General features: G+C 36.8%; 1 protein-coding gene across 1 annotated transcript in view; it reads right to left on the bottom strand.

Moving 5' to 3' along the window:
- Window positions 1-6427: 6427 nt before the first annotated feature.
- nrm (neuromusculin) overlaps window positions 6428-25014 on the bottom strand; it is a 692888-nt gene continuing 674301 nt past the window's right edge. Inside the window, exons 25-26 of the mRNA XM_071593903.1 lie at window positions 18179-18857; window positions 6428-6538 (exon numbers count right to left, since the gene is read on the bottom strand). Coding sequence (XP_071450004.1) covers window positions 18180-18857 — 678 coding nt within the window. The 3' untranslated portion in view covers window positions 6428-6538; window position 18179. The remainder of the gene's footprint in view (window positions 6539-18178; window positions 18858-25014) is intronic.

Here is a 25014-nt window from a genome sequence, read left to right as displayed (position 1 = left end):
GATAAAGAGCCTGTTAAATGACTAGCACTTAGCAGTGGAAACTTGTTTTTCCGAATATTGGCGACTGGTGGATCCTCGGTGGGAGATCTTTCATGACGCAAAGAATTCCTCACCTAAAAATCCATATTTGTAGTGATGAGTCGATCTATGAATGCACTCAGAAAAAATTTACATTATAAACGGTGATACAGAGATCAGCAAAGCAAATACGGAGCACAAGGAAGTTTTATAGTGAGTGAAACAAGAAGTTGAGACAATTTACGAAAGTATTCATGTGGTGTTCTTTGGAGCTACACACATTATATGTCTACATAATTCTCTCTTCGCCAATATAGCCTGCTTGGTTACATATGCTATGAAGTTAAACATCATGTTATATCAATTACAATAACTTGAGCACACCTTATCCTCAGATAGTAAGCCTTAATGGTTATAAGCACGAATGGGTAAAATTACAATCAAGAAATCTTCTACTAACGTATGGCAAATTCTGGCTAGGACCGGATATCCGAGGATGTCTACTTGATTTTCTAGGATATTTAAAACTTAAATTCCACTGGTCTTTCACGGTACTCTCATACGAAGGACTATTAATGTTTAAACATTTTAACTATTGTCAGACGTATTTACAGAACCGTCAGGCTTCACTACGTGGCTTCCGTTCATGTTTAATTCGAAACAAAAACGTCGAACATCGATCACACCCACATAAGCGCAGCACATTCCTTGATCTCGACCTAAGAAAGGGCTTGCTAAAATGAAATAATCTCACTGACCTGCGTCTTCAAAGGCGTTCGGCGCCACAGGCGCTGGTGTCCATCGGCAGCCGGCAAAACTAATTTTGAGAATCGAATATACACCGCGATGTTGCTATGTATTCAGCGGATTTTTTAAAAGCAGATTTTCATTGATGTACATGGGAATGTGGCTTTATTGAGGTTTTTGGCGTTATAATAACCTTATGTCACAATAATTTAGCCTAAATTTTAATATAAGTATTTTATAAAAATCTTTTGTTAATGTAATAAATCCGTATATTGACATATCATAACCAAAAACTATATTTTACATAGCAGTTGAAAATAAACCGGGTTTTGGGATATTGTAAAGCTTAGAGGGAAACTTAAATGAAAATATCATTGCTTGAATCAAATCCGGAAACATTAATGTTTCAGGTTACTGTTGAAATATTTAGTTAGTTTATCAAAAACTATTAAAAATATCTTGGATTTTAATTTACATCGGAGCGGAGTAGCGGCACGAGAGAGAAGTGCAATCGCAGTCTTGGATTCACTTCTGAAGAGATTAAATCCATATAGTAATTAATTGTGGAACCGATTTTGTAAATTGGAAATAGTGTATGCAAAACTAATTTTGGAAACGCCTGTATTCAGAAACGATTTGAGCATTGCACGAAGTAGGCGCAGCGATTCTAAAAAAATACTGGCTTTGCTTCTACGACAAATCTGCATTCAGAAACAATACTCCCGCCTCTCTTAGTGGGTGAACCTTCTCATGGTGGTGAATAAGGCTTTGCTTTCACATCTTTTTACCTTTTTGTGGGTGAATATCAGCGACACTACTCGATTTAACAAAGGAATCGGAAAAACTTGGCGGGACAAGTGAAATATTACTTAGAATGGCCACCCTACCAATACCACCCAAAGGAAGAGAATTTGAACTTCATGACGCAAGTAGTGGATATTAAACTGATATCAAAACTCATTCAAGAACAAAGAAGGCCGATACTATGAGTTCGGCAGTTAAGAAAAGACCACGGGAAAAAGTGCAAACGAAATTCATTTGGGCAAATTCAAGTTAGCTATGGACCTTAAGACGAAAATTTTAATACTTCATTGTTTTCAAGTAGCAGGCGCAATATTTTACACATTTATTATTTATTAAGAAATATTATTTGAATATCAACTGCTTCAAAATAAATACGATCGTTCTTGGGCTTATAATCCCGCCATCCAACGGCTACTTAAGGTCCGTGTATTGGAGAGCATTTAAGGGAAATTAGATAAAATTAAAATCAAAGAGGAATATTACACACCTTTTGCAATTACTCAATCAATCAAACAATAAGATCCAATGCTAATGTGTGTATAGCAAATAGCATTGATGCGATGCCAGTAATTGGAGGTTGCACTTTCCTCCATTATTCGCGTATTGACGTATTCAATATTTACGTTTCAATCTAAGGTTTGCGCTTGACAATTGAACTCAATGCTAAATCAAATCTTCTTTAATTTATTTTGCTAATAAGAATAAATCAGCTGCTTGCATAACTGTAAATATTGATAACGAACCTATCGTACAAAAAAGTAATTCATGTTTTCTAGGCATCTCTATTGACAGTCGTCTGACTGTCTTGGGATGACCATATTCTCAAACTTCGTAATAAGTTGAGTTCACTTTTTCATCTTATCAGAATCAGTAGGCATACCGTCAATACTGAGGTCTTATTGTCTCTCTATTTTAGTGAATTTTACTCTCATGTTATTTATAGTATTCTTTTATGGGGCCCTTCACCTAATGCAAATATTATATTTAAAATTCAAAAACGGATCATCCGACTTATTTGCTTTGCTACTCATGCAGCATCCTGTCGTCCCCTTTTTAAAAAATTGAAAATTTTACCCATTCCCTGTGTGTATATGTATTGCGCATCTTTGTATGTCAAAAGCAACTTCTCTAGTTATCTTTCTTCTGGCATTCTGCTGACCTCCACCAAAACTTTGTCAGAACCTGTACCGCCGCCCATGGATCTAAACATATGGGCCTCATGATTTTGAATAAACTTCCTAAAGAACTGAAAGCACAACATAAGCTGCCTATATTTAAGCTCAACCTTCAGAAATATTTACTCTATAAAATGTTTTATTCTATTAATGAACTTGTTGTCCCATGAGTTTCTTTGTATTTAAACATGTACTTAGTATTTATAATTTCTTTATATAACATTGACGTGTCCTATATCTGCCCTTGTTTTTTACAATTGTACAAATCTGCTGGGTAAATAATATTAAAAAAAATGCCCAGAAAATTGGAAATATCAAGAAACTTGAAAACTAGTGATTTAGCCTCTGATATTTTATAAATGATAATACACATACTTTGCATGTTCTGGGGCATAGAAGATGGAAAAGGAGTTGCTATTCTATGGTTGCTGCAGAAAGAAACCTTTCAGGAAATGACCCGATGAAACACCATTGGATTAGAATTGGATGATTGATGTTATTGGGCTATTATTAATGAATTTTCCATTTATGTTTATAGAATGATTTAGTCCTTGTTCAAATGACATTAAAATTTTCTGCATGATTGATTTCATGTTCTTCCATTCTTTTTAACACAGTATACTATATTACTGTATATACAGTATACTATATTACTAAGCATATAGAGTGAATGAGGGCAAAAAATTCATAAAAATAAACTTACCGCCTTTTTAACTCAAAAAGTGTTTAACTCAAAGATTTTGAGCCTCAAGGACATATTGTTCTTGGTAAATTTAACCTGGGAATCTTGGAAAGACCAAAGAAAAATGTTCAATGTATCTGGAAGGAGATCTTTGCCAACTAGAGGCTGTAAAATGTTATGGTTAAGAAGAAATTTCATCTTTTGCTCGTTAGAGCTCATTTAGAATAGACTGCATGGGATCCTCATGAAGTTAGGTAATTTGCCAAACTAAATCATTTGCAGTGTAGAGTAGCTAGATTTGTAAAACATTGATTTGACTACCTGAGTAGTGTATCAAAATTAATAGAGGATTTAGTTTGGGAATCACTCAAGGAGCAACGGAAAAATTAAAGATTTAACTCCTGCATTAATTGGAAAGATGTCTCTCTAGCAATGATGTTGAAAATTTATCATTAGCTTCATCAGATTATGTCAATAAAACCAAAATTGTCATCTTTTTGCAAAAATCGCATTACCTCCCATGCCTTTGGTTAAATTAGCCATCCCATCAATGCCTCCCATGCTGGTATCATTTTTGGGGTGATCCAAAATGGTCAAATATTCTTAAAAATATTGCATAATATGCCTTCAACAAAGACACCAATTAATCTTAAGTTGCGTAACTAACAAATTGCTTGAATTGATTGTATGGTTTGTTGTAAGAGCTCTGACTTGTACTTCTTAATTCACTGGCATTCAAGCTATAAGTATTTCATTGAAAAAGAAAATAGATTCATTCATTAATCATGTACTGAATTGAAACACCATAATGTTTCATTGACACCATGTAAATACATCATGAAAGCTATGATGATTAGGAAATCAGATTCATTTGCCTCATAGCAGCAATAGAATACAAGACTGAGTATGAACATATATAGGGATCTTTGGTGTAGTTTACTCTGGGATTTTAGAAAGAAGTTATCACTCAGCCACTTAATATCACAACAAGTTTTTATGTATGCATTTCATATCACACAGTACACTCATCAGTGCTGTAGTTGTTTTTTCCATTAACATGTCACAATACAAAGAATTTATTCTCCTTTTACACCTCGCAACGTGTTTCTCCACTTCCTTCAAAAGCAGACCCATGGGGAAAGCAACAATTTCAAGAACTAGTTAGGTACATGCAAAATAGTTTCTCTCTGGAGACTTCCATCTCCTCTCCCACTCTCTATGCCTACTTTTTCAACAAATATGAATTTCTGTGAACACAAAATAAATTCCTACATAATGCCATAAATGCAAATCAATCATTGTACATGCACTTCCATTACTTATGACATTCATGTATATCATAGTTATGCATTTGTTTACAGTCCCATCTCATTACCATTTCATAAGTAGATGAAAAATTGTAATGGAACTTTTTTATTTTTCAGATGGAGATATATCAATGACAACTATTTATGTATTAGGAAGACACAGTTAAAAAAACAACAATATGTATATGTTAAGTTGGTGAAGTTAAAAATGACTTTCACACAATTACACAATTGAATATTGACATTTTCACTAACAGATGCTAACCTATTCACATCTCCTGAAAATATAAATTCTTGACCGGGGCGTGTTGCCCGGTATCAGTGATGGAAGGCAAAAGCACAAATTCTGAGATGGGACCTGTATCCAAATATACTTTAAACTTTCTCTTAAAAAAGCAAATACATTAAAAATACACAACACCTCACGTGTTGTATTTTTCATTTTCCAAAGAATCCACCATTTATCAAGAACTCATTTTTCTTTCATGGGTTATAAATTTCTTTGGTGGCAGGGACAGATTAACAACATGGCACAATGTAATTGTTATTTCAACTCAGCTGTTAAAATCTTTGGGCACTATTTAAAAAGTCTAACTCTTTACTTACAAGTGGAAGCCGCAATACAATAATAATCATAATTATAATAATGAACAATCTTTTCCACACACACACACACACACATTTTTGATATCGCAGACACTTTTCTAGCAAGTGGCATTTTCACACATCTCTCACAGCTCTTTTGAAAAATCTAATTCCTTGCCTCAAACATGTCTAAGGTTAGCTTAAAGAAGACACAACCTACAACGAGCAGAAGTAATTTCAGTTTAATTTTCCTCACCTCACTCTCTGATTAGCTGCTAAATCTCTCTCTCTGTACAGCATATTGTTTTATAAAATCCCTTTGGATGAGTACTTCTAAATAGATTTGTAATCTTCTCTTCATCACACTCGAGACACCAAGACTTCTGCAGCACTCATTTAATTGTCACTGTACAAAATACTATGTGGGATCAACCCTAACGGTTCTCAAGTCTTGCACAAGTCTCTCAGCCATATTACACCAGTCACCTCTTCCCATGCTCCCCTCCACCCCAGCTCCTAGATGTCTTGCGTGTGGGTCTCTTCTGATTGCGTGGTAGAGGGCAAAAGGGTCACAGTGGGAGCCACGACAGGTGGTCACCCAAATTCCACACATTCCAAAATACATGGTTTGTTATGGAGGGAGACACTTACTCTCAATTGGATGACTACCCCCGAGAAAATTTCTGCAACACCAAAATAAACACATGACATCAAGTATGCACATTTCCGCTACAACTTGTACTTACCATTGAAAATCACAATGATTTCATTTGTAATAACTATAAAATATTACCATACACAATAAAATTTTTTGACACTATCATCAAAATGGATCAAATTAAAACCATCCATTGAAAAAAGCAACACCATAGCAAATCAAGAGAGCATTTTTTTGAAAATTCAACATTAAGAATAAATGAAAAACACCCATGCTGAACAGCATTTGAGGCAGATCACAGCAGGGAAGAGGTGGAAGTGCTCAGTGGCTTCTCTTCAGAGCTCTCGTCTTCTTTGGGAAGAGCAACTCGGTCTTTGTTTGATTCTTTGGCAGACTTTGAGGGAATTTTGGGGGGCAATGGACTCAGGGCTGGGGGTGGTGAGGCAGAGAGGCTCTTGACATCCTTGGCAGCATCAATTGAGGCAGCCTTGTAGTTGATAGGACCATAGGAGCGGTAATCGACATCAGCATAAACCAGGTCAGTGTTTTCAGGTAGGAAAGGCTGAAAATAAAAGACAGAATTGCCTGATTGCCTCCAAAATCATCTCAACTTTTGGATTATTCATCCATGATTGGTTATTTGAATAAATTCTTTAATTTTTCTAATCAGAAAGCCCTTCAATGCACTCAATATGACACATTAAAAATTGTTGGGAGTCAAAATCATCAATGTAAAAGGGAAATTTAACAATATTCTCATAGGAGAAGTAATAATGTAACACCAAAATGCCTAACATAGGAATAACCAACATCACCTATGAACTTAATTCCTCGTTATGAGAGAGCATTTATGTAAGCATGATAAACTTGCAAATTGCCTATCTTTCTTGTAGATTTGGTTATCAACCTAAATTTTACAAAATTTCACATTTTCCAGATTTAAACATTGCTATCATGTCTTATTATTTTCATTTTTAACAAGATGCATGTCCTACGTAATTGATATTTTCAATTTTTTTTTGTGCCTACAATTATAGGTACTTATCTGTTTGATTGGTGTCCTGATATCAATTTCAGAGTGAAGAAAATACATATGTGATTGGGATTTTCACACCTCTGTAAATGCCATAAATACCAAAGATAAAAAAAGAAAATCACGCCAAAGAAGTACATAGCATGGCCTAATGATGCCAAAATAGGCTAATATACATTTTAAAATTGGCTACCTAAGTAAACTTTAAACAATGAATTGATTAATGGAAATAGGTGAATGTCATTTTAATTTAGGTTAATGCCAGAAATTTTTACTAAGCACCAGGAATCATTTTTAAGAATGAACATCATGAACAACATGGAGCAACTTAAAAGATAACCCCAAGGCATAACAGGAACAGAAAGCTAATAACAATATTTACCTCTTATTGCTGGTGGCTGAATATGGAGGAGTAATGGTTAGATTAGAACAAGTCTTTAATATGTGGGGATATATATTTTAATAGTAAGGAAAAAAGTAAAAGTTTATGCATTAAGAATTTTCAGTATATATTTGTGTGGTGTATAAATCTCTTAAATATAAATCTCTTAAATATTAAATTTTAATACACTTTCAAAACCTTCCAAGACATCATGCTCAATTATATCCAATCACCACAGACACACACACACATGCTACACTAAGATCATGGTCACAATTTGTTTCAGCAATCTTTGCTTTCCTTCTTAAGTCTCACCATTGTTTTTTCATGGAAACAATTAGACCCCCTAAATACTTATTGGTAGAATTAGAAGAAAGTAGCGTTGCAGTTGTCATGGAAGTTATGAAAGTATTTCACATGTTTTATTGTTCCACGACTACCCATGGCTGGGCGGTAAAATCAGTTGTTAAATGTGGTGGGGGCTCAGCCCTTCCAACACAGTCGGTCAAGTTTACTGCAAGCAGATTGAGCGGAAAGATATGCCTCTGTGTGAAGTGTGTTTTTCAACTTTGACAAGATACAATGGAGCATTTTCTTGAACAGAAATATGCCATCAAGTTTTGAAAGTTTGGAAAGAATGCACCCTTCAAGGATGGCTGCATTTCAAGGTCACAGCATTCAAGCAGGGCCGTGAGGAAGTTGCCGACAAATCACGTTCTAGATGCCCTACAATTTAGAGAACCCCACAAAAATGTCAATCATTCATATATATATATATATATATATATATATATATTTTCATATATATATATATTTTTTTTTCATATATATATATTTTCATATATATATATATATATTTTCATATATATATATATTTTTTTTTCATATATATATATATATTTTCATATATATATATATATATAATATATATATGTATAAATATATATGGGTCTTGATAGTCCAGGGGGTAAAGCTTTGGACTGCTGACCGGAGGGTCCTGTGCTCAATTCCCGGGCAAGGCACTGTGGACACCTGCAGCTCCACCCAAGCTATGTGATTTTTTGGGTACCAGGTCTTCCTGGGAAACCATAACCGGCACAGGGAAAGGAACTGGCCCCCTGCCCTGATGTGTGAATTTCACATGCCGTCGGGCTTAATACTGAGTGAACTCTATAATCACCTACCAAACCGACCTTCGGGTTGATTACTGTGTTTATGGGTTTATATACTATATATATATATATATATATATATATATATATATATATATATATATATATATATATATATATATATATATATATATATATATATATATATATATATATATATGGTATATAGGGAGCAGGGGTAGACAAGAGATATTGTGTCTACCTGTGGAGCCGGTTCCCATGACCAACCAAGTTGATTGAACTAATGGTATTTCAGAACGAGAAAACAAGAAAAATAGATCCCTGAACCCATGGTGTAGAGCCAGCTTCACCATTAAGCACTGGTGGCACAGGCCGAATGGGTCGGCTCAGAATCAGCTGCCACAGTTGCAGGTGAGAGTGAAGTGCATGGTATCGGCCCCTGTTCTGCGATGTGGAAGAATATGGGAAACCACCAAATTAGACTCCCTAGAATTTCCAGGTGAGGACTACTGCTAGGGGAACAGTCAAGCTGGATAAATGCAGAATAGGGATATGGAACGTTAGGTCATTAGGGATGTGCGGGAAATTAGAAAATGCAACAATGAGATGGATGTCTTGGGATTGAGCAAAATTAAGTGGGCGGGGGAGAATGATTTCTGGAGCAATGGGTCCAGGGTGATGAGCTCAGGTGATCACCAGAAAATTGCAGAAGGAGGTATCATATGCATAAAGCAATGGACAAGGAAATTAATATCGCACTGGCTATGTAGTGAAAGGATATTGATGATAAAGTTAGAGGCAAAACCTACAGATACAGTGATAGTCAAGGTATATATAGTATATACCGACATCCAACTTTATTCAGCTGAGGAAATAGAGGAAGTATATGGACAACTGGAAGAGGTTCTAGGAGCATTAAAAGGGAAGAAAAACCTCATAGTGAAGGGAGATTGGAAAGCTGTTGTCGGCACGGGAGGACAGGACAGTAGTGTGAGATATTTCAGGTTGGGAAAATGAAAGGTCATGGGAGAGAGACTGATAGAATTATGCAAAGAGAAAAACACCTTAGTGGTAAATACCGTCTTCGATAAGGTGTCCCATATAAGAAAGAAGAAAATACAAGAATTAGAGAAATGAGAGTGAAGAAGACCTCTATAAACAGATAAACAGTTGCGGAACCAGGTCGTACGAAAGATCAAGAAGGCAAAGGAAGAATGGATAGAAAGCTGCTGCGAGGAAATTAATGACAACATCAAAAAGAGAAGTAGCGAGATGGCTGATAAACTACTGAAGAGGCAATTCAGGGAGAGAAAAACAAAATCTCAATACATACGAGCTGCTGATGGAAAAATACTAATACATGATGACCACATTGGGAATGAATAGAAAGAATACATTGAAGTACTCTATCAAGCTCCCAAACCAATAGAAGATGGCTTAATTAAAGAGGAAAGCATGATAGGTAAAGACGATCGGGGTCCACAGATATTAAGAAGCGAATTTGAGAGAGCCGTGGCAGACCAAAGAAACAACAAGGCACCAGGAGTTGACAAAATAAACAGAGAAATAATCACAGTTTAAAGCAAGGAATACCCTCTATGGAATAATGAAATATAACTGCGACAGTGGAAAGACACCAGAAGACTTCTAGAAAAGTATATTGATTGCAATACCGAAGAAACCAAAAACAGATCAAAGAACACGGAACATTGAGCATGATGACTCATGCATCAAATATCCTTACTCGGATAATTAGCCAAAGTATAGAAGGAAAGATAGAAGGTAACCCCTCAGAAAATCAATTCGGATTCAGGAAAACCAAAGAGCAACAGAGGCAATTGTTAGCTTGAGAATTCTCGCCAAAAAAATGAGGCATGTAAACAAGCCATTATATGTGGCATCTGTGAACTTGGAGAAGGCCTTCAACAACATCAAATGGAACAAGATGCTCAAGATAAAAGAAGCGCTTGGATTGGAGTACAACAACAAAAAAATTATTCAGTGCTCGGGAAACCATAACCGGCACAGGGAAAGGAACTGGCCCCCTGCCCTGATGTGTGAATTTCAAATAGGGCTTAGTACTGGGTGAACTCTACCATCACCTACCAAACCAACCTTCGGGTTGATTACTGTGTTCATGGTTTTTTTTAATAGAGAATGAGTCCTGGCAACTATGGGAATAAGCTCAATTGGTCTTGTGTTTTGCACAGAAGCAGGAGAGGCAAGGCTTCCACAGTTGTCATCTCACGAAACCCCTGCAAGGGAAAATGGACAGCAGCAGGACAGAAGACCAAATTAGTCAGAATAGGAACTTTGAATGCTAGGACAATGCTGAGGACAGGAAAATTAGAGAATATTAAGCGAGAGGTGGGATGAGGAAGTGTAGATATTTTAGGTGTATGGGAGGTGAGATGGAAGGACAGTGGGGATTACTGGAGCGATAAGTATAGAATAATATACAGCAGTGGGGACGAGAGCCAAAGAGGGATTGCCATAGTATTAAATGAAGAGGTAGCAAGAAGCGTAGTCAACATAGAAAGGTAACGGATAGATTATTACTTGTAGAGATAAAAGCAGAACCGACGAACTTGGTTATTATTCAGGTATACATGCCACTGAGCAACTATAAGGAAGAGGGATCGATAGGATATACGATCAGTTAGAGGACATAATCGCATGTGTTCCTGCAGGGAAACATTTGATAGTGATGGGAGATTGGAATGCGATGGTAGGCGAAGGATGAGTTGGTGATGAGGCCGGGGACTACCGTTTAGGCACGAGGAATGACTGCGGGGAGAAAGCAGTCAAGTTCTGCAGGAGACAGGGGTTAGTCATCACCAACACTTGGTTTAGACACCACAAAAGGCATAGGTGTACATGGAAAATGCCAGGTGACTAAAAAATGTATTGGTTAGATTATATTCTGGTTGAGCATAGGTTAAGGAAGAGTGTGATCAATTTGCACAGCTTCTTGGGATCAGACTCTGACAGCAATTTAGTAGTTATGAAGTGTAATGTTCTTTTCAAAAAGATAAGGCTGGGATGGCGGTCTAGGAAATGGAATGCAGAGGCATAAAATGTATTGACAAGGAAGGAGTACCAGTAGATGGTAGAAAAAACCATGGAGGACACTAAAGAGCTGAGTAGTATCGAAAACAATGGGAATGCATGAAGAAAGGGATATCAAAAGCCACAAATTACACTATGGAAACCATTAACAGAAAAAGGACAAGGAAACCATGGATCACGGATGAGATGATTGCAAAGATGGATGAGAGAAGAAAATGGAAGAATGCAAACACAGAGTTAGGCAAAAGGAAGTAAAAAGAGTTCACTAATAAATTGCAACCGGCAATAAATAAGGCAAAAGAAGCATGGTGGAAGAAGTAGTGCAAGGATATGGATAGTTTACAGATGAAGGGTGAAATTGGGGCGCTATACAGCAAGGTTAAATCACTATCAGAAAGTAAGAAGGGAAATTCTGCAACTGCAACCTGTACATGTCTCAGACTGCTCAGATGTGATTGGGGAATAGAGAGTCCAAATGGGTAGTGTTAGGAGGAAGTGTTAGGCAGGGTTTTCTGTAATCACCGGTGCTGTTCAATGTATATGCAGAGGAAATGATTGAAGAGGCATGGAAAGAACTGGAGGTAGGAATAAATGTGGGCGATGAATTCGTAAAATCAGTTAGGTTCGCTAATGACATAGCTTTGGTTTGTAAGTCAGCCACAGGGTTGCAAGCATTGCTGAGTGAATTGGAAATTCAGTGCGACAGGTATGGGATAAAAATCAATATTAATAAAACAAAGGTTATGCAATTTTCTAGAAAGAAAAAGGCTAAACTAAAAATTAATGAAGGAGGGAAAAGCCTAGAGCAAGGAGAACAGTTTATGTATCGCGGAAGTGTTTTAGACCAATACGTTCAAAGTAGTAGGGACATAAGGAGAAGAATTGCGCTAGACAAAGAGGTTTTCACAAGGAGGAGGGAGTTGATGACAGGGACGTCGAGTAAGGACATTAAGAAAAGACTGGTGAAAACTGTGATATGGAGACTAGTTATGTATGGCATGGAAACATTGTCGCTAAAGCAGGAGGATTGGTGCAGATTTGAGGATATTGAAATGTGGACGTGGAGAAGAATGTAGAAGGTGAAATGGACCGAAAGGAAAATAAACAAGGAAGTGCTAGGTCTGGCGGGAGAGAAGAGGAGTATTAAGAGTAGAGAAGAGGAGTATTATATATATATATGTATATATATATATATATATATATATATATATATATATATATATATATATATATATATATATATATATATATATATATATATATATATATATATATATAAATTAATTGATCAATACACATATGTGTATATATTAACAAAGTTTAATAATACATGTTAACACACGTGCATAAGAGCCTTGAAGTTTGCATGAATTGTAAAAATGCAAATGACACAAACTTTATATCTAACCTCGAAATCCATTTCCAGCATGCAACATATATACGATACTCAATCAATTAGGCACGATATCTAGGTTAATCCAATACTGCTGGCTTATATTTCCAATATTTAATAAAAATATAATAAGAATATGAAGTGAATACAAAACAGTGGTAAATTTCACTGTAAATTAGGAAATCCTTTAAAATTCTGAAAGGATAATCAATAATACTCTTAATGGAAAGAGAACTTTTTCACAAACAAGACCTTTTTAGGGAAACATAAGTACATATATACTGGCACTCATGCACAAGTTCTTGGGTACGAACAATGAAGTGCTCAAAAGCTACTAAAAAATCATGCTTTTCTGTTTATGATCAGGGTTTAAATAAAAAAATCCATTACAATAAATACCATTTTGTAATCTCAATCTCCTAGTATATATAAGTATCACTGGCTTTACTTTTCAGCTCATCCTGTAGAGAGAACAAAGTGAAATAAAAGTTACTCCAGCCATTACAAAATAAAAAGCAAAATATTTAGTAACTTTTGAGCATCTACTTTGCCAAAATATGTTGTGTGCCAATCATGAAGTGCATTATAATGGATATGTCAGTAAATAAGTTTACTAGTGTTTCAGTAAATATTTTGGTTTTAAATGCTGAGTAACTGGACTTTTAAAAAAGAGATAAGTAGTCTAAAATTTCAACAGCTTGCCGAGCAAGATTCAATTTAAATTTCAAAATAATAATGCAGACATTTTTTAAAATATCAAATTAAATTATGACCTTGCTGAGATCCCAACTATTTTTATTACTCTTCAATCATGATGATCTATCACAGCATAATTATTATTGCATTGAAATTAAAAAATTTTTCTTAGTCAAATCATGTAATTAGACAAAGCTAGACTGTGAAATCAATGCTTCATTGAGCAGAAAATAGCCAACAGTGTACTCTTTTGAGTCCTCCTGTGGAAGTAGAGAGAAATTCAGTGACTATATTAGTCCCAAATCTCACCAATCAATCAATCAAATGCTTCTGAAAAGTTAGCCTAGAAGTAATGAAAATACTGCTGCAAAGATGAGGGAGCTATTGGCTCATGGTTTCTATTTATATTTCTATATTGACTTTCACATGAAAGAGCCTTAAAGATATATAAACTAAATACAGTCATGATTCTGTACCTAATAAAAAAAAGTTTGCAGCAATCACGAGGTGATATATTAGCAAGAGAGCGAATAGCTCTCTTTTGTAGTAGCAAAATTTATTTAACATGTGGGGAATGACCCCAAAACTCAACACCATAATTCAAATGACATTGAAAGAAGGCATGGTAAAGTGTTAAACGATACTCATTGGAAATGAGAAGGTTGAGCTTTCTTAACATATCAGTTTTACTCAGTTTATTACAGGTCTGACTGATGTGAGTCTCCCAGTTAAGTTTTGTATCAATATAAATTCCTAATATTTTAACAGTTTCAACATCAGTTATTTTTGATTTAAGACTGCACACAATATGCTGAGTTTTGTTAGTATTTAAAAGTAAATGATTAACATCAAACCATTCCTTAGCCTGTCTTTGCGCAGTGCTAGATCGTACCTTTGCATCTTCTAGATGTTGACATTTTTGCACAAAAGTAGTGTCATCAGCATATAAAACAGATGTAGGTTTCATATAACAGGGCAAATCATTAATCATGATGATAAAAAGTATTGGGCCAAGCACAGAGCCCTGTGGTAGACCACATTTTACTTCAAGAGCTGTAGATCGACAGCCATCAAGTTCAACCAATTGGTAGTGATCATCCAAATATGACTTCATTAGTTTCAGTGCAATTCCCTTAATACCATAATATTCTAGCTTTGTTAGTAATATTGAATGATTAACACAGTCGAAAGCCTTACTAAGATCACATGTTGTTACAGAGACTGACTCCTTCTCTTCAAATGCATTCATGATATAATTAACTATGGACTCTATTGCCAAAATTGTAGATTTCCCAGATCAAAAGCCACACTGTGATTTGGAAAAGAGATTATTTGACTCAAAAAAATTACATACTTGATCTTTCATAATAGCTTCAAAAATTTTACCAAAAACTGGGACTGGGATGGTGTATGAAAGGAGTTGTCCTATGACAATGATGAATGAAATTTCTTATATTTAGTCAATGCACATGACCACCAATGGAAAGAAATGCATTTAGGGCCAAACAACATGCTTCTGCCGCCATTAAACTGCACTTGTACAACACACAGCAACGGTAAAAGAAGCCAGCCAAAGATACATGCAAATATACATCAGCTTTATTTGACTGTTTTGCAATGTCTCAGTTTCTTACCACTAAGAAAATTTTCGGGAGCAGTTTACCATTTTATGGCTACTCTGAAAAGTCTTTCTGCCCATCTATCTGATGTGTGGATGGAAATCTGACTTACCATTAGCTGACATCTAATCTTCAAAACGCAAATAATACAGAAAATAACATAAAACTTTTACAATAAATATCATTCCATAATCTTAATCTCATAGAATTATATATACTGCTGGCTTCACTTTACATTACACAGGTACACATAAACTCTCAATTAACTGTGAGCATAAAGTTGGCTTTTGTAAAAGTTTTTTATTTCACAAAATAAAGAGTTGTTTATTGTATTTAACGTTTTAATTTAAACATTTTTGTACCCCCTGTACTTCCCCTTTTAAATTACCCTCACAATTAGTGGCCCTGATAATTCCAGACTCTCCTTTAAGATGAGCAAATACATAGATATACTATGCCACAAGTAAGTCTTGACGATTAGCCTTGTCTTCAAGAACACAGAAGGTGGTAGAGATGCATGTTGAAACTCAGTGATTCCATTTGAAGTAGACAATAATAAAGCTTCCCACTCACAACATATTAGAAGCTTGAGGGCTGTACGGGGGGGGACTTTGAGATTAACATGGGAATATGATATCACCAAACAGTTGAAATCATTGAACGAATACACCCTCCAACTTTATTCTCCTCTGCCTATTCTATCAGCCTTCACTTTCCATCTATGGTGAGGTTAGTAATATTAGCCTTCTCTCTGTCAACCTTCAAATCTACCAAAGTTGAATAAACTACAAATCTGACATAGAAGCTGTTTGAAATATTAAAATTTAGCAAGGAAATGAGTATTAAAAATTGCAGAGATGTTTGTGAAATTAGTGCATTTACAGAGTCAATGCCTTAAAATGTTAAGTGTTCACCTACCAAAGTAAACACACATTCAATACTTATATTGACAAAATTTTAAATTAATTTAATTAATTTTTAATTTATAAAGCTCCTTTAGCTTGCAAAAAAGCAAATGTAGTATAATATTGCCGAATCAAAAAATACACTAAGGAAAATATGTCATATCTAAAATGATATGACAAATATAGTTAAAGATAATGAAATAAATAATTTTTAATTATTTATCTAATTCATTTAATCTGACTATATAAGAAATTAGAAAGTTGTAACCTTCTTACTAGTCATAACCCTTCTAACGTTTTTACCAATTCCATTATTTGGGTTGCTTTTACTCCAAACTAACCCATGATTTGCATTCCATCTTGATACAGGGTGCGGCAACATAACTTCCCTTTCTCAAACGCAAAACACTTTCAAAAAAGGATGTTCTGTTGCGGCAATATGTATTACACCCCAGAATTCAAAATAATGCACACTTCGGTCAGTGGAGCACTTTCACCGTCACTTTATTGCCAAGTCTTTTAATTTTAGTATTTATTTTTCCACTGAAAGTAGTTCTGCTCTGAATCCTGACAGTAAAAAGCAATAAAAAGACTCATCATGTCTAACCACACACACATAACCATCAACCCGAATGTCGGTTTGGTAGATGATGATAAAGTTCACTCAATATTAAGCCCTATATGGCAAATGGAATTCATACATTTACATAGGGGGGAACTACTAAGACATAGTAAAGTAAATAGTACAGACTAATCCAGTTCCTTTGGCTATGTCAGATATGGTTTCCCATGAAGATCTTATACCCAAAAAATCACATAGCTTGGTGCTTGAGAGTCATGTCTGGGAATCAAACTTGGGTCCTCTGGTCAGTGGTCCAATGCTCCACCCCTAGACTACCTGGTCCCTTCAAGATGTCTATGAGTTCATATATTAATGATTAGAGTTTGGTCATTATATGCTAAGTTCTTAATATTGTGCAATCACACAAAAAGTGCAATGTGTACACCGATAAATTAAAATGGAATGTTTTCTACAAAACATTTTTGACTTATTATTTTCCTTAGGCATGCAATTTTTTTTAGAAACACCAGACCAAGAGACCACCACAATTCTCTTTAAATCATTGGCAGTGTGTATGAAAACAAATAATACTAAATAAACTACCTAGAGTTGAGATTTCACTTAGGTAATTTGAAATTATTATTTAATTGGCCAAGGTAAGAAGCTACATGTGAAAATTATGGCCATATGAGTTGGGGAGGATCGAGATGGTGCGGGGGCTAACGTACTAGCTTCCAACCCAGAGGGCCCAGGTTCAAATCCCGGCGGTATTGAATATTTTTCAGAGGTATCTTGATCCCTACTTGAGGTGCTTTGTGGAGGGCACTTTGAGTGAGTACGCCGTCCGTCGGATGGGACATTAAGCTGCGGAACCCATGGCACATTTTGTAAAGAGTAGGCTAATGCCGATGCCGGGTTTCTCTCCACCCTTCACCCTTTCCTGTCCATCCCTAATGGCGCTAATGACCTCAGCTGTCGGTCGCCTCCCCTAAATACTACTACGAGTTGGGGGTTTGTATTGAAGAATTTAAATTAACCTTTTGGTATTTACGGACAAAATATGAACACTGAAACAAATAACTTTTCATCCAAGGATGGGCATTTCGTGATGGATATAATTTAATCCATATATTATAACGTCCAGTATATTATGTAACTTATATATATATGATAACATCCAGATATTTTCCAATGGGTATGCTGTGTGAGTATATGCAATGAGGTTTGTAACTGAGACACATTCAATGGTATCCCTTCCCCATTTCATCTCACTCGGTACATTAGTCCCTCTATAAATTTCCATTTCCACTCCATGCAGCGGGTGGGCACCATTTTTTCACCAAGGCAGAGGCGTTTTATGAATGGAACCATCTTCAGGAAAAAAAACCAATGGAAATCTCAACAACCTACCTCAAACATCTATTTCCTGACCGACATCATGAAATTTAAGCACGGCATATTCAGTGGAGCTCCTGTCTCCAGTTGCTGCCGTGCCCCCCCTCCCCTTGGGCAACAGCCCTCCACTAGGATAGCCATTGGCCCTCAGGGAGAGGTCTGCATACATGATGCCGCCTGCTGCTGCCGATGCACTCTCACCGTATGCATGCTGACTGTTCCCTCCTGACCGATGGTGGTGGCTCTTTTTCTGGTGTGGGAGCGTGTGCAAGGATATGGGGCTTTCTGCGTGTCGATGGCGGTGCCAGCCGGAGTGGTCCACGCCATTCCTTGTCAAGGAGTTGGTGTTGGGGGCTCTGTTTGAGTTCAAGCTTAGGCTTTCTGTTGTCATGCGCCTGGTGTCACCAACACCCCACTCCCTGCTGTGATGGTGCTGGGGTTTTGGGCGGAGGATTTGCGGTGGGGGGCAGGATTGCTGTCCTGGGGGACACATTGTGGGCACGGGGGTGATGGGGGTCAAGACAGAACTCTCGACCCCAGACCTGCCCACAGGGATTCCCCCTCTCGAGTTGGCATGTGAGCCACACCTAGTGCTCCCCCTGAGAAGACTACCACAGCTGTTGCTGCTTGGGTGTTTCGGCCACTGTTGCCCCGAGCTAATGGAGAATGGACTAGTGCTGTTAGAAGAGGTGACCTACCAAAGCAGCAAGGGCCAGAGAGAAACATGCGTTTTAATCCACACCAATGAGCTTTGTTAAAAATAAAACACATTTATTAGCAAATGGTTAATTGCAAAATAAAACAATGTAATGAAGAATTAGTGGTAGCATGTAGAGGTATTATTGATTAATTATCACAGCACTTTAAATATTAGAGGCAAGCCACTTGTGGACCATAGGAAGAATTTCCATATTGCCATATTTAAATGCATGTACAAAAAGATCAAACACTAAGAATTACCATTCATCCACTCAGGCTATGTTTTAGCAAGAAATGTAGCATTAAATTTCTGTGACTTCATTAAAAGATAAGTGACAATGCACATGAAATCAAATAAAGCAGCAGAAATTTCCCTTGTTTCTTTGAATATATTTTACCCCATTTTGTCAAAATATTGATCAGAAAAGAGTTGGGGGAGACTTAAAATGCTTGGTCATAAAAAAAGGGCTGGGGGCACTTATAAAAATTTACAATAAAAAATACACAATATCAATAAAGACATCACTAATTGGTCTCACTTAATATGATCGTTTTATGGATATAAATATGCATTATTATATAAATACATATTATTATTATTATAAGGTAAGGTAATCTACCGGTTAAGGTAGGTTTTTGGATGGACATAATTACCAAATAAATAATTTGTGACCCCTAGCAAAACACAACATCCAACTCTACATCAGGTCTCTCTTCAGCTCTATGTACTTTCTTCCTCCCTTCATCCCGTCCAACATCCCTATCCTGTTCCTTCTCTTTCCTCGTTTGCCCAACATTCTCCCCTCAATTACAGTCTTCAACATCCCGCTGCCGGTCAATACCCCATTCAGCCACTTTTCCTGCCTCCATAGGATTGCTCCCTACAAACCCCTCTCTTCGCCCACCATACCAAGTACTTCCTCATTTATTTTCTTCTCTGCCTATTTCACCTTCTCCATTCTTCTCCACACCCACATTTCAAAAGCCTCCAGTCTACGTCTGTCCTCCTGCTTCAAAGACCACGTTTCTGCACCGTACATAGCTATGCTCCATATCAAAGTTTTCACGAGTCTTTTCTTAACATCTTTACTCAAAGTCCCCGTCATCAACTCCCTCCTCCTTATGAAAGCCTCTTTGCCTAGTGCAATTCTTCTCCTTACGTCCCTACTAATTTGACCGTGTTGGTCCAAAACACTTCCCAGATACGTAAACTGTTCTACTTGCTCTAGTTTTTGCCCTCCTATTTTAATGTATAGCTTAGCCTTTTTCATTCTAGAAAATTGCATAACCTTTGTTTTATTAATATTGATTCTCATCCCATACCTGTCGCACTGAATTTCCAATTCACTCAGCTATGCTTTTGGGCCACTTTTGGTAAGCAGGACTGGCGCTGTGGGATGAACCAAATAAAAAAAACCCCTTGGCTGACTGACAAACTTAAGCTTGATCATCGGCAAACCTAACTGATTTTACGAATTCTTCGCCCACTTTCATTCCTACCTTCAGTTCTTCCGGTACCTCTTTAATCATTTCCTCTGCATACAGGTTCAACAGCAATGGTGATAATGAGCAACCCTGCCTTACACCTTTTGGACCAATACGGTCAAAGTAGTAGGGACGTAAGGAGAAGAATTGCGCTAGGCAATTAAGTGGCAAAGACAATAAACCTTATTCCAGGGGGGAGAGTAAGATCAGGATCCTAGTTCTCAATATACAGTGTCTATATAATAAGTTACAAGAACTTGAAGCCTTAACTTTAATAGACAAACCGGACGTAATCTGTCTTTGTGAGCATTGGGTGAGTGTACTGGATGTCACAATTCCAGGATATGTGATAGGGGACTGTTATTGTTGAAAAGTGAAATGCCATTGTGGAGTGGTGATCTATGTAAAAAACACTATTGTGCATGAAAAACCGAAGATAAATCTGCAGTCCTTGAACACTGAACAGGTATTTGAGTGTTCAGTGGTAAAACTCACTGTCAATGAGCAAACTCATAATATTTGCACTGTATCGATCTCCTGTAGGATCCTTTAGGGAATTCGTTGATAAATTGGATAATTTACTCTATAAAATGACAACTTATTATAAGAGGCCTAAAATAATTCTCACTGGAGACTTCAATTGTAACCTCCTTACTGATGGTAATAATCAAAGAGAACTGCTGTCTCGACTAGCCTCCTATAACTTAAAACCCTTGGTGAATAATCTTACAAGAGTTACAGCTAGTTCTAAAACCCTGTTGGATAACATCTTCACAGACTACCCAGAATCCCAAGTTAAAACTGTTGTTTTTAACCCAGCTCTGTCTGATCACAGGGCAATTATGTCAGTTTTCAATGTGTCTGAAATTATCAAATTTGCTGTTGCCTCTACCATATTAAAGAGGGTCTTTAGTGACTCTAATGTCAGCCACTTTCAACTTCTCTTGAGTCAAGAGAATTGGAAGTTGTTGAACGAGAATAACTCCCTGAACAGTAACTTTGACCTGTTCTACAGAACGTTTTTGTTTCACTTTGAATCAGCCTTTCCCCTTGTACCATTTAAGCACCCTGAACCCATTCAAAAAAACTGGGTCACTCCAGAAAATAGGCATTTGTCCAGGGTATTAAGGATAAAATCACAATATAATATGTCCTCTGCAGATAACACACTGCACCATGAATATTCTAACTTAAAAAAGCTGTACCGTATTATGATAAAGAAGTCAAAGAAAGAATATAATGATAAACTAATCTTAAATGCAACCAATAACACAAAAATGGCATGGCATATTATTAAACAAAATTCTAGATCTAATGTATTGGAGTTACCAGACCAATTTAGGAATGATAAAAATAAACCAGCGGATCCAATAAAACTGGCAAACGAATTCAATAGTTCCTTTTTAAAGCTACCGATGGTTAATGTACAAGATCCTCCTCATGATATCAATATCTCCTTTGATATCATGAGGAGGTCTTACAAGTCTATTTTTCTTAAACCCTGCAGCATTTCAGAGCTTTGCTCACACATTGCCAAGGTAGGAAAGAAAGCCTCAACTGATATAAAGGGTATATCAGGAAAAATAATTCATAATTATATAGATGAAATTTTAAGTCCCTTACTCTTACTTATAGTCTGAGAGGAAGCATACATCCTGATGCCCTCAAAGTATCAAAGATAATACCATTTTATAAAAACAAAGGGGGAAAAAATGATGTGGGAAATTATTGGTCCATATCTATTATCCCCCAGCTAGGTAAAATATTTGAGTATGTGTTTAATAAAAGGCTAATAGAATTCCTTGAAGGTAATAACCTGCTATCCCCAAAACAATTTGGATCCAGAAAAGGGAAGTCAACAGAGCAGGCAATTTTCAATGCAGTTGACACCGTCATACAACAAATTAACTCCAAGCACAAAGTAATGGGTGTATTCTTTGACTTGTCCAGAGCATTTGATATGGTTGAGCATGATAAACTCTTGTTCAAATGTGACCAAATGGGTATTAGAGGCAAAGCACAGCAATGGCTGGGAACATACCTCAAAAATCGGCAATAAAGGGTAGCTGTCCCGAAGAATGGGAATAACCTCCTCTTTTCACCATTAGGTGTTGATAAAGGAGTTCCTCAAGGGTCAGTGTTGGGTCCAACTTTATTTCTCATTTATATAAATGACCTACCCAAAAAATTACGTGTAAATCCTCTCGGTAACGGTGTCTTATTTGCAGATGATGTGAGCTTTGTGCTGTATCAGAAATCCTTTGAAGATTTAATGACTCTAGGTAAAGCCATTGTTCAAGACATGGGCATGTGGTGCTATGGGAATAACCTTATTCTCAATGAAACAAAAACTCAGGCCATGATTTTCTCTGCAAAAACCTGCAATTCTGATAAAAGTACTTCTCAGCCTATGTCAAATAACTGTAAAATTATTAAGGAGTATAAATTTTTGGGAATATATTTTGATAAATACCTGAAATGGGACCTGCACATTACAAATCTAAGTAATAAATTAAATTCTGTGTACTATCTTCTTTCAATTCTGAAACATACTGTTAGTATGGATGTTTTTAAAACACTTTACTATGGTCTTTTTTATTCTCTTGTATCATACGGTATCATAATCAGGGGAAGTGGGTCATCAACTTAGTTAAATCAAATATTTATTATTCAAAAGAAATTGCTTAGGTCCATGTGCAATAAACCCTATAGAGCCCACTGCAGACCTCTCTTTGAAAGCCTTGGCATCTTAACAGTCCCTAGTGTTTTTATTTATAATTCGATAATTTTTGTAAAAAAGAACATGCATCTATTCCCATCAAATAATGGCACACACGCCTATGGGACTAGGACAAGAAATCATCTGTGTGTAGTGACTGCTAGCATGACAATGATGTCCAAGGGACCTCGTTCTCTGTGCATCAAAATATTCAACAGGCTTCCCATTAGTTTAAAAAATGAGAAATCACTCTCTATTTTTAAAAATAAGGTATTTTTATACTTAAATGAAAAATGTTTTTATAGTGTGAATGACTACTTCAATTCTGGGTAATTCTGAATTTTATATTGTGTAAAGTCTTAATTATGTGGGTAGGTGTAATTTTATTTTATTTTTCTTTTCTCTGGCTAGTAATCCAATTACTGTACTTCTTGATGTACCCTATACGATTACATAATTGTATGATATTCTGTACCATACTATGTACTTGTCATTTGGGGAAATAAAATTAGACCCATTGCCCGTCTGGGATAGAGTCGGACGGATTCCTCTCTGGGTCGAATTCCTCCGTCAAATCTGAGTAGCTTGAAGAACGGCCGGAAAATCCGAGACAGTTACTTTAACGGCATCGTCCGATGGTGTTCATTGGAATGTAACAATGGCACCGTGTACAAATCTGTCAATATTGTGCCGTGAAATTGCTGAGTTCTAATGCACATTAGCAGATGACGCCGTTAGAGTGACTGTGATGCCATCCAATGATTACGCTTCTTTGATTACGTGAAGAGGAAAACACTTTCACGTTTCATAAGGAAAAAATCTATGACTTTTGTTTTCAAACCTGACAAATAATTTCTCAGGGAAGTATATTTTTAGTAATAAATAATTTCTGCAACTTTTTGGATGGACCTCATTATGTGAAAAATACATGCAAACATTGTAAGATAACAAAAACCATGATTAATGCATGAGGTGGTAAAAGAGCAAAATCCATGACTGACCTGAAGCTCTGAAGTCTCTGAGGTATTTTTGGGTGCAGGCACATTCTGATAGGTGTGCTTTGAGCGCAGCAGCGTACCAGTCCTTGGAGCAGGAATGGGTTGGGTGGAGGAAAGAGGGGAAGTGGGACCACCTGGGACAACGCGCCCATTGCTGGCTTGTGCCAAAATGGGAGCGCAACCTTCAGGGGTTGCAGCATGGCCACACCTGGCTCCCTTCTCATCACCATCCTTTTGCTCATTTCCAGCAAGATGCCCAATGGCTCGTGAGCGGAAGCACTGCATCGAGCCGTGGCCCAACATCCATTTGGACCACGAAAATGATTTGGCCGGAAGGCATGAAGGCTTACGATCATGGGCAAGCCTCATTGAATTGTAAAGCCTAACCGAGGTGAGATTGGACCAAGGTAGAGGCTTTCGCCCAGTGCCGGTGCAACTTCGAGTGGAGCCATAACCCGATGAACCCCCTCGACTTGACTGACTCGGAGGTCGAGGGGTTGCATGGTGGTGTGGAGCTTTGCTGACTTGCTGCTGGTTTTTGGGATTGCGAGGAGGGATTGGAGGTGGGTCACATTCATTGGCTTGAGAGCATGGGTTGCGAGGAGCACAAAGTTTTGGAGGGGAACGAAGCTGCAAAATATAACAAAAGAAATGCATGCACAAACAAAATGTCAGGAGAAACACAGAACACACAGCGTAAGAAATACAAAAACAAACTGGTAAATGCACACAAAAAGCAGGTATTTTCAAAAATTTACAATCAACTCACTACTTATCAATATTCCACTGTCCATTCTCCTTGATTAATTGGTAGTGTTTTGTAGGTAGGTTTTGGGATGGATGCATACCTAAATACGTTTCTTATCTTTTGTCTAACATGGCACAAAGCGACATCCCAAAGTACATTGAACTGTTCTTCGATTTCACATGTTCTCTCTCTTTGCTCCATT

This window comes from Hetaerina americana, unplaced genomic scaffold (assembly GCF_022747635.1).
Source record: "Hetaerina americana unplaced genomic scaffold, ioHetAmer1.1.p SCAF_6, whole genome shotgun sequence".
NCBI classification, from domain to species: domain Eukaryota; kingdom Metazoa; phylum Arthropoda; class Insecta; order Odonata; family Calopterygidae; genus Hetaerina; species Hetaerina americana.
This window is presented reverse-complemented; position numbering and strand designations above follow the sequence as displayed.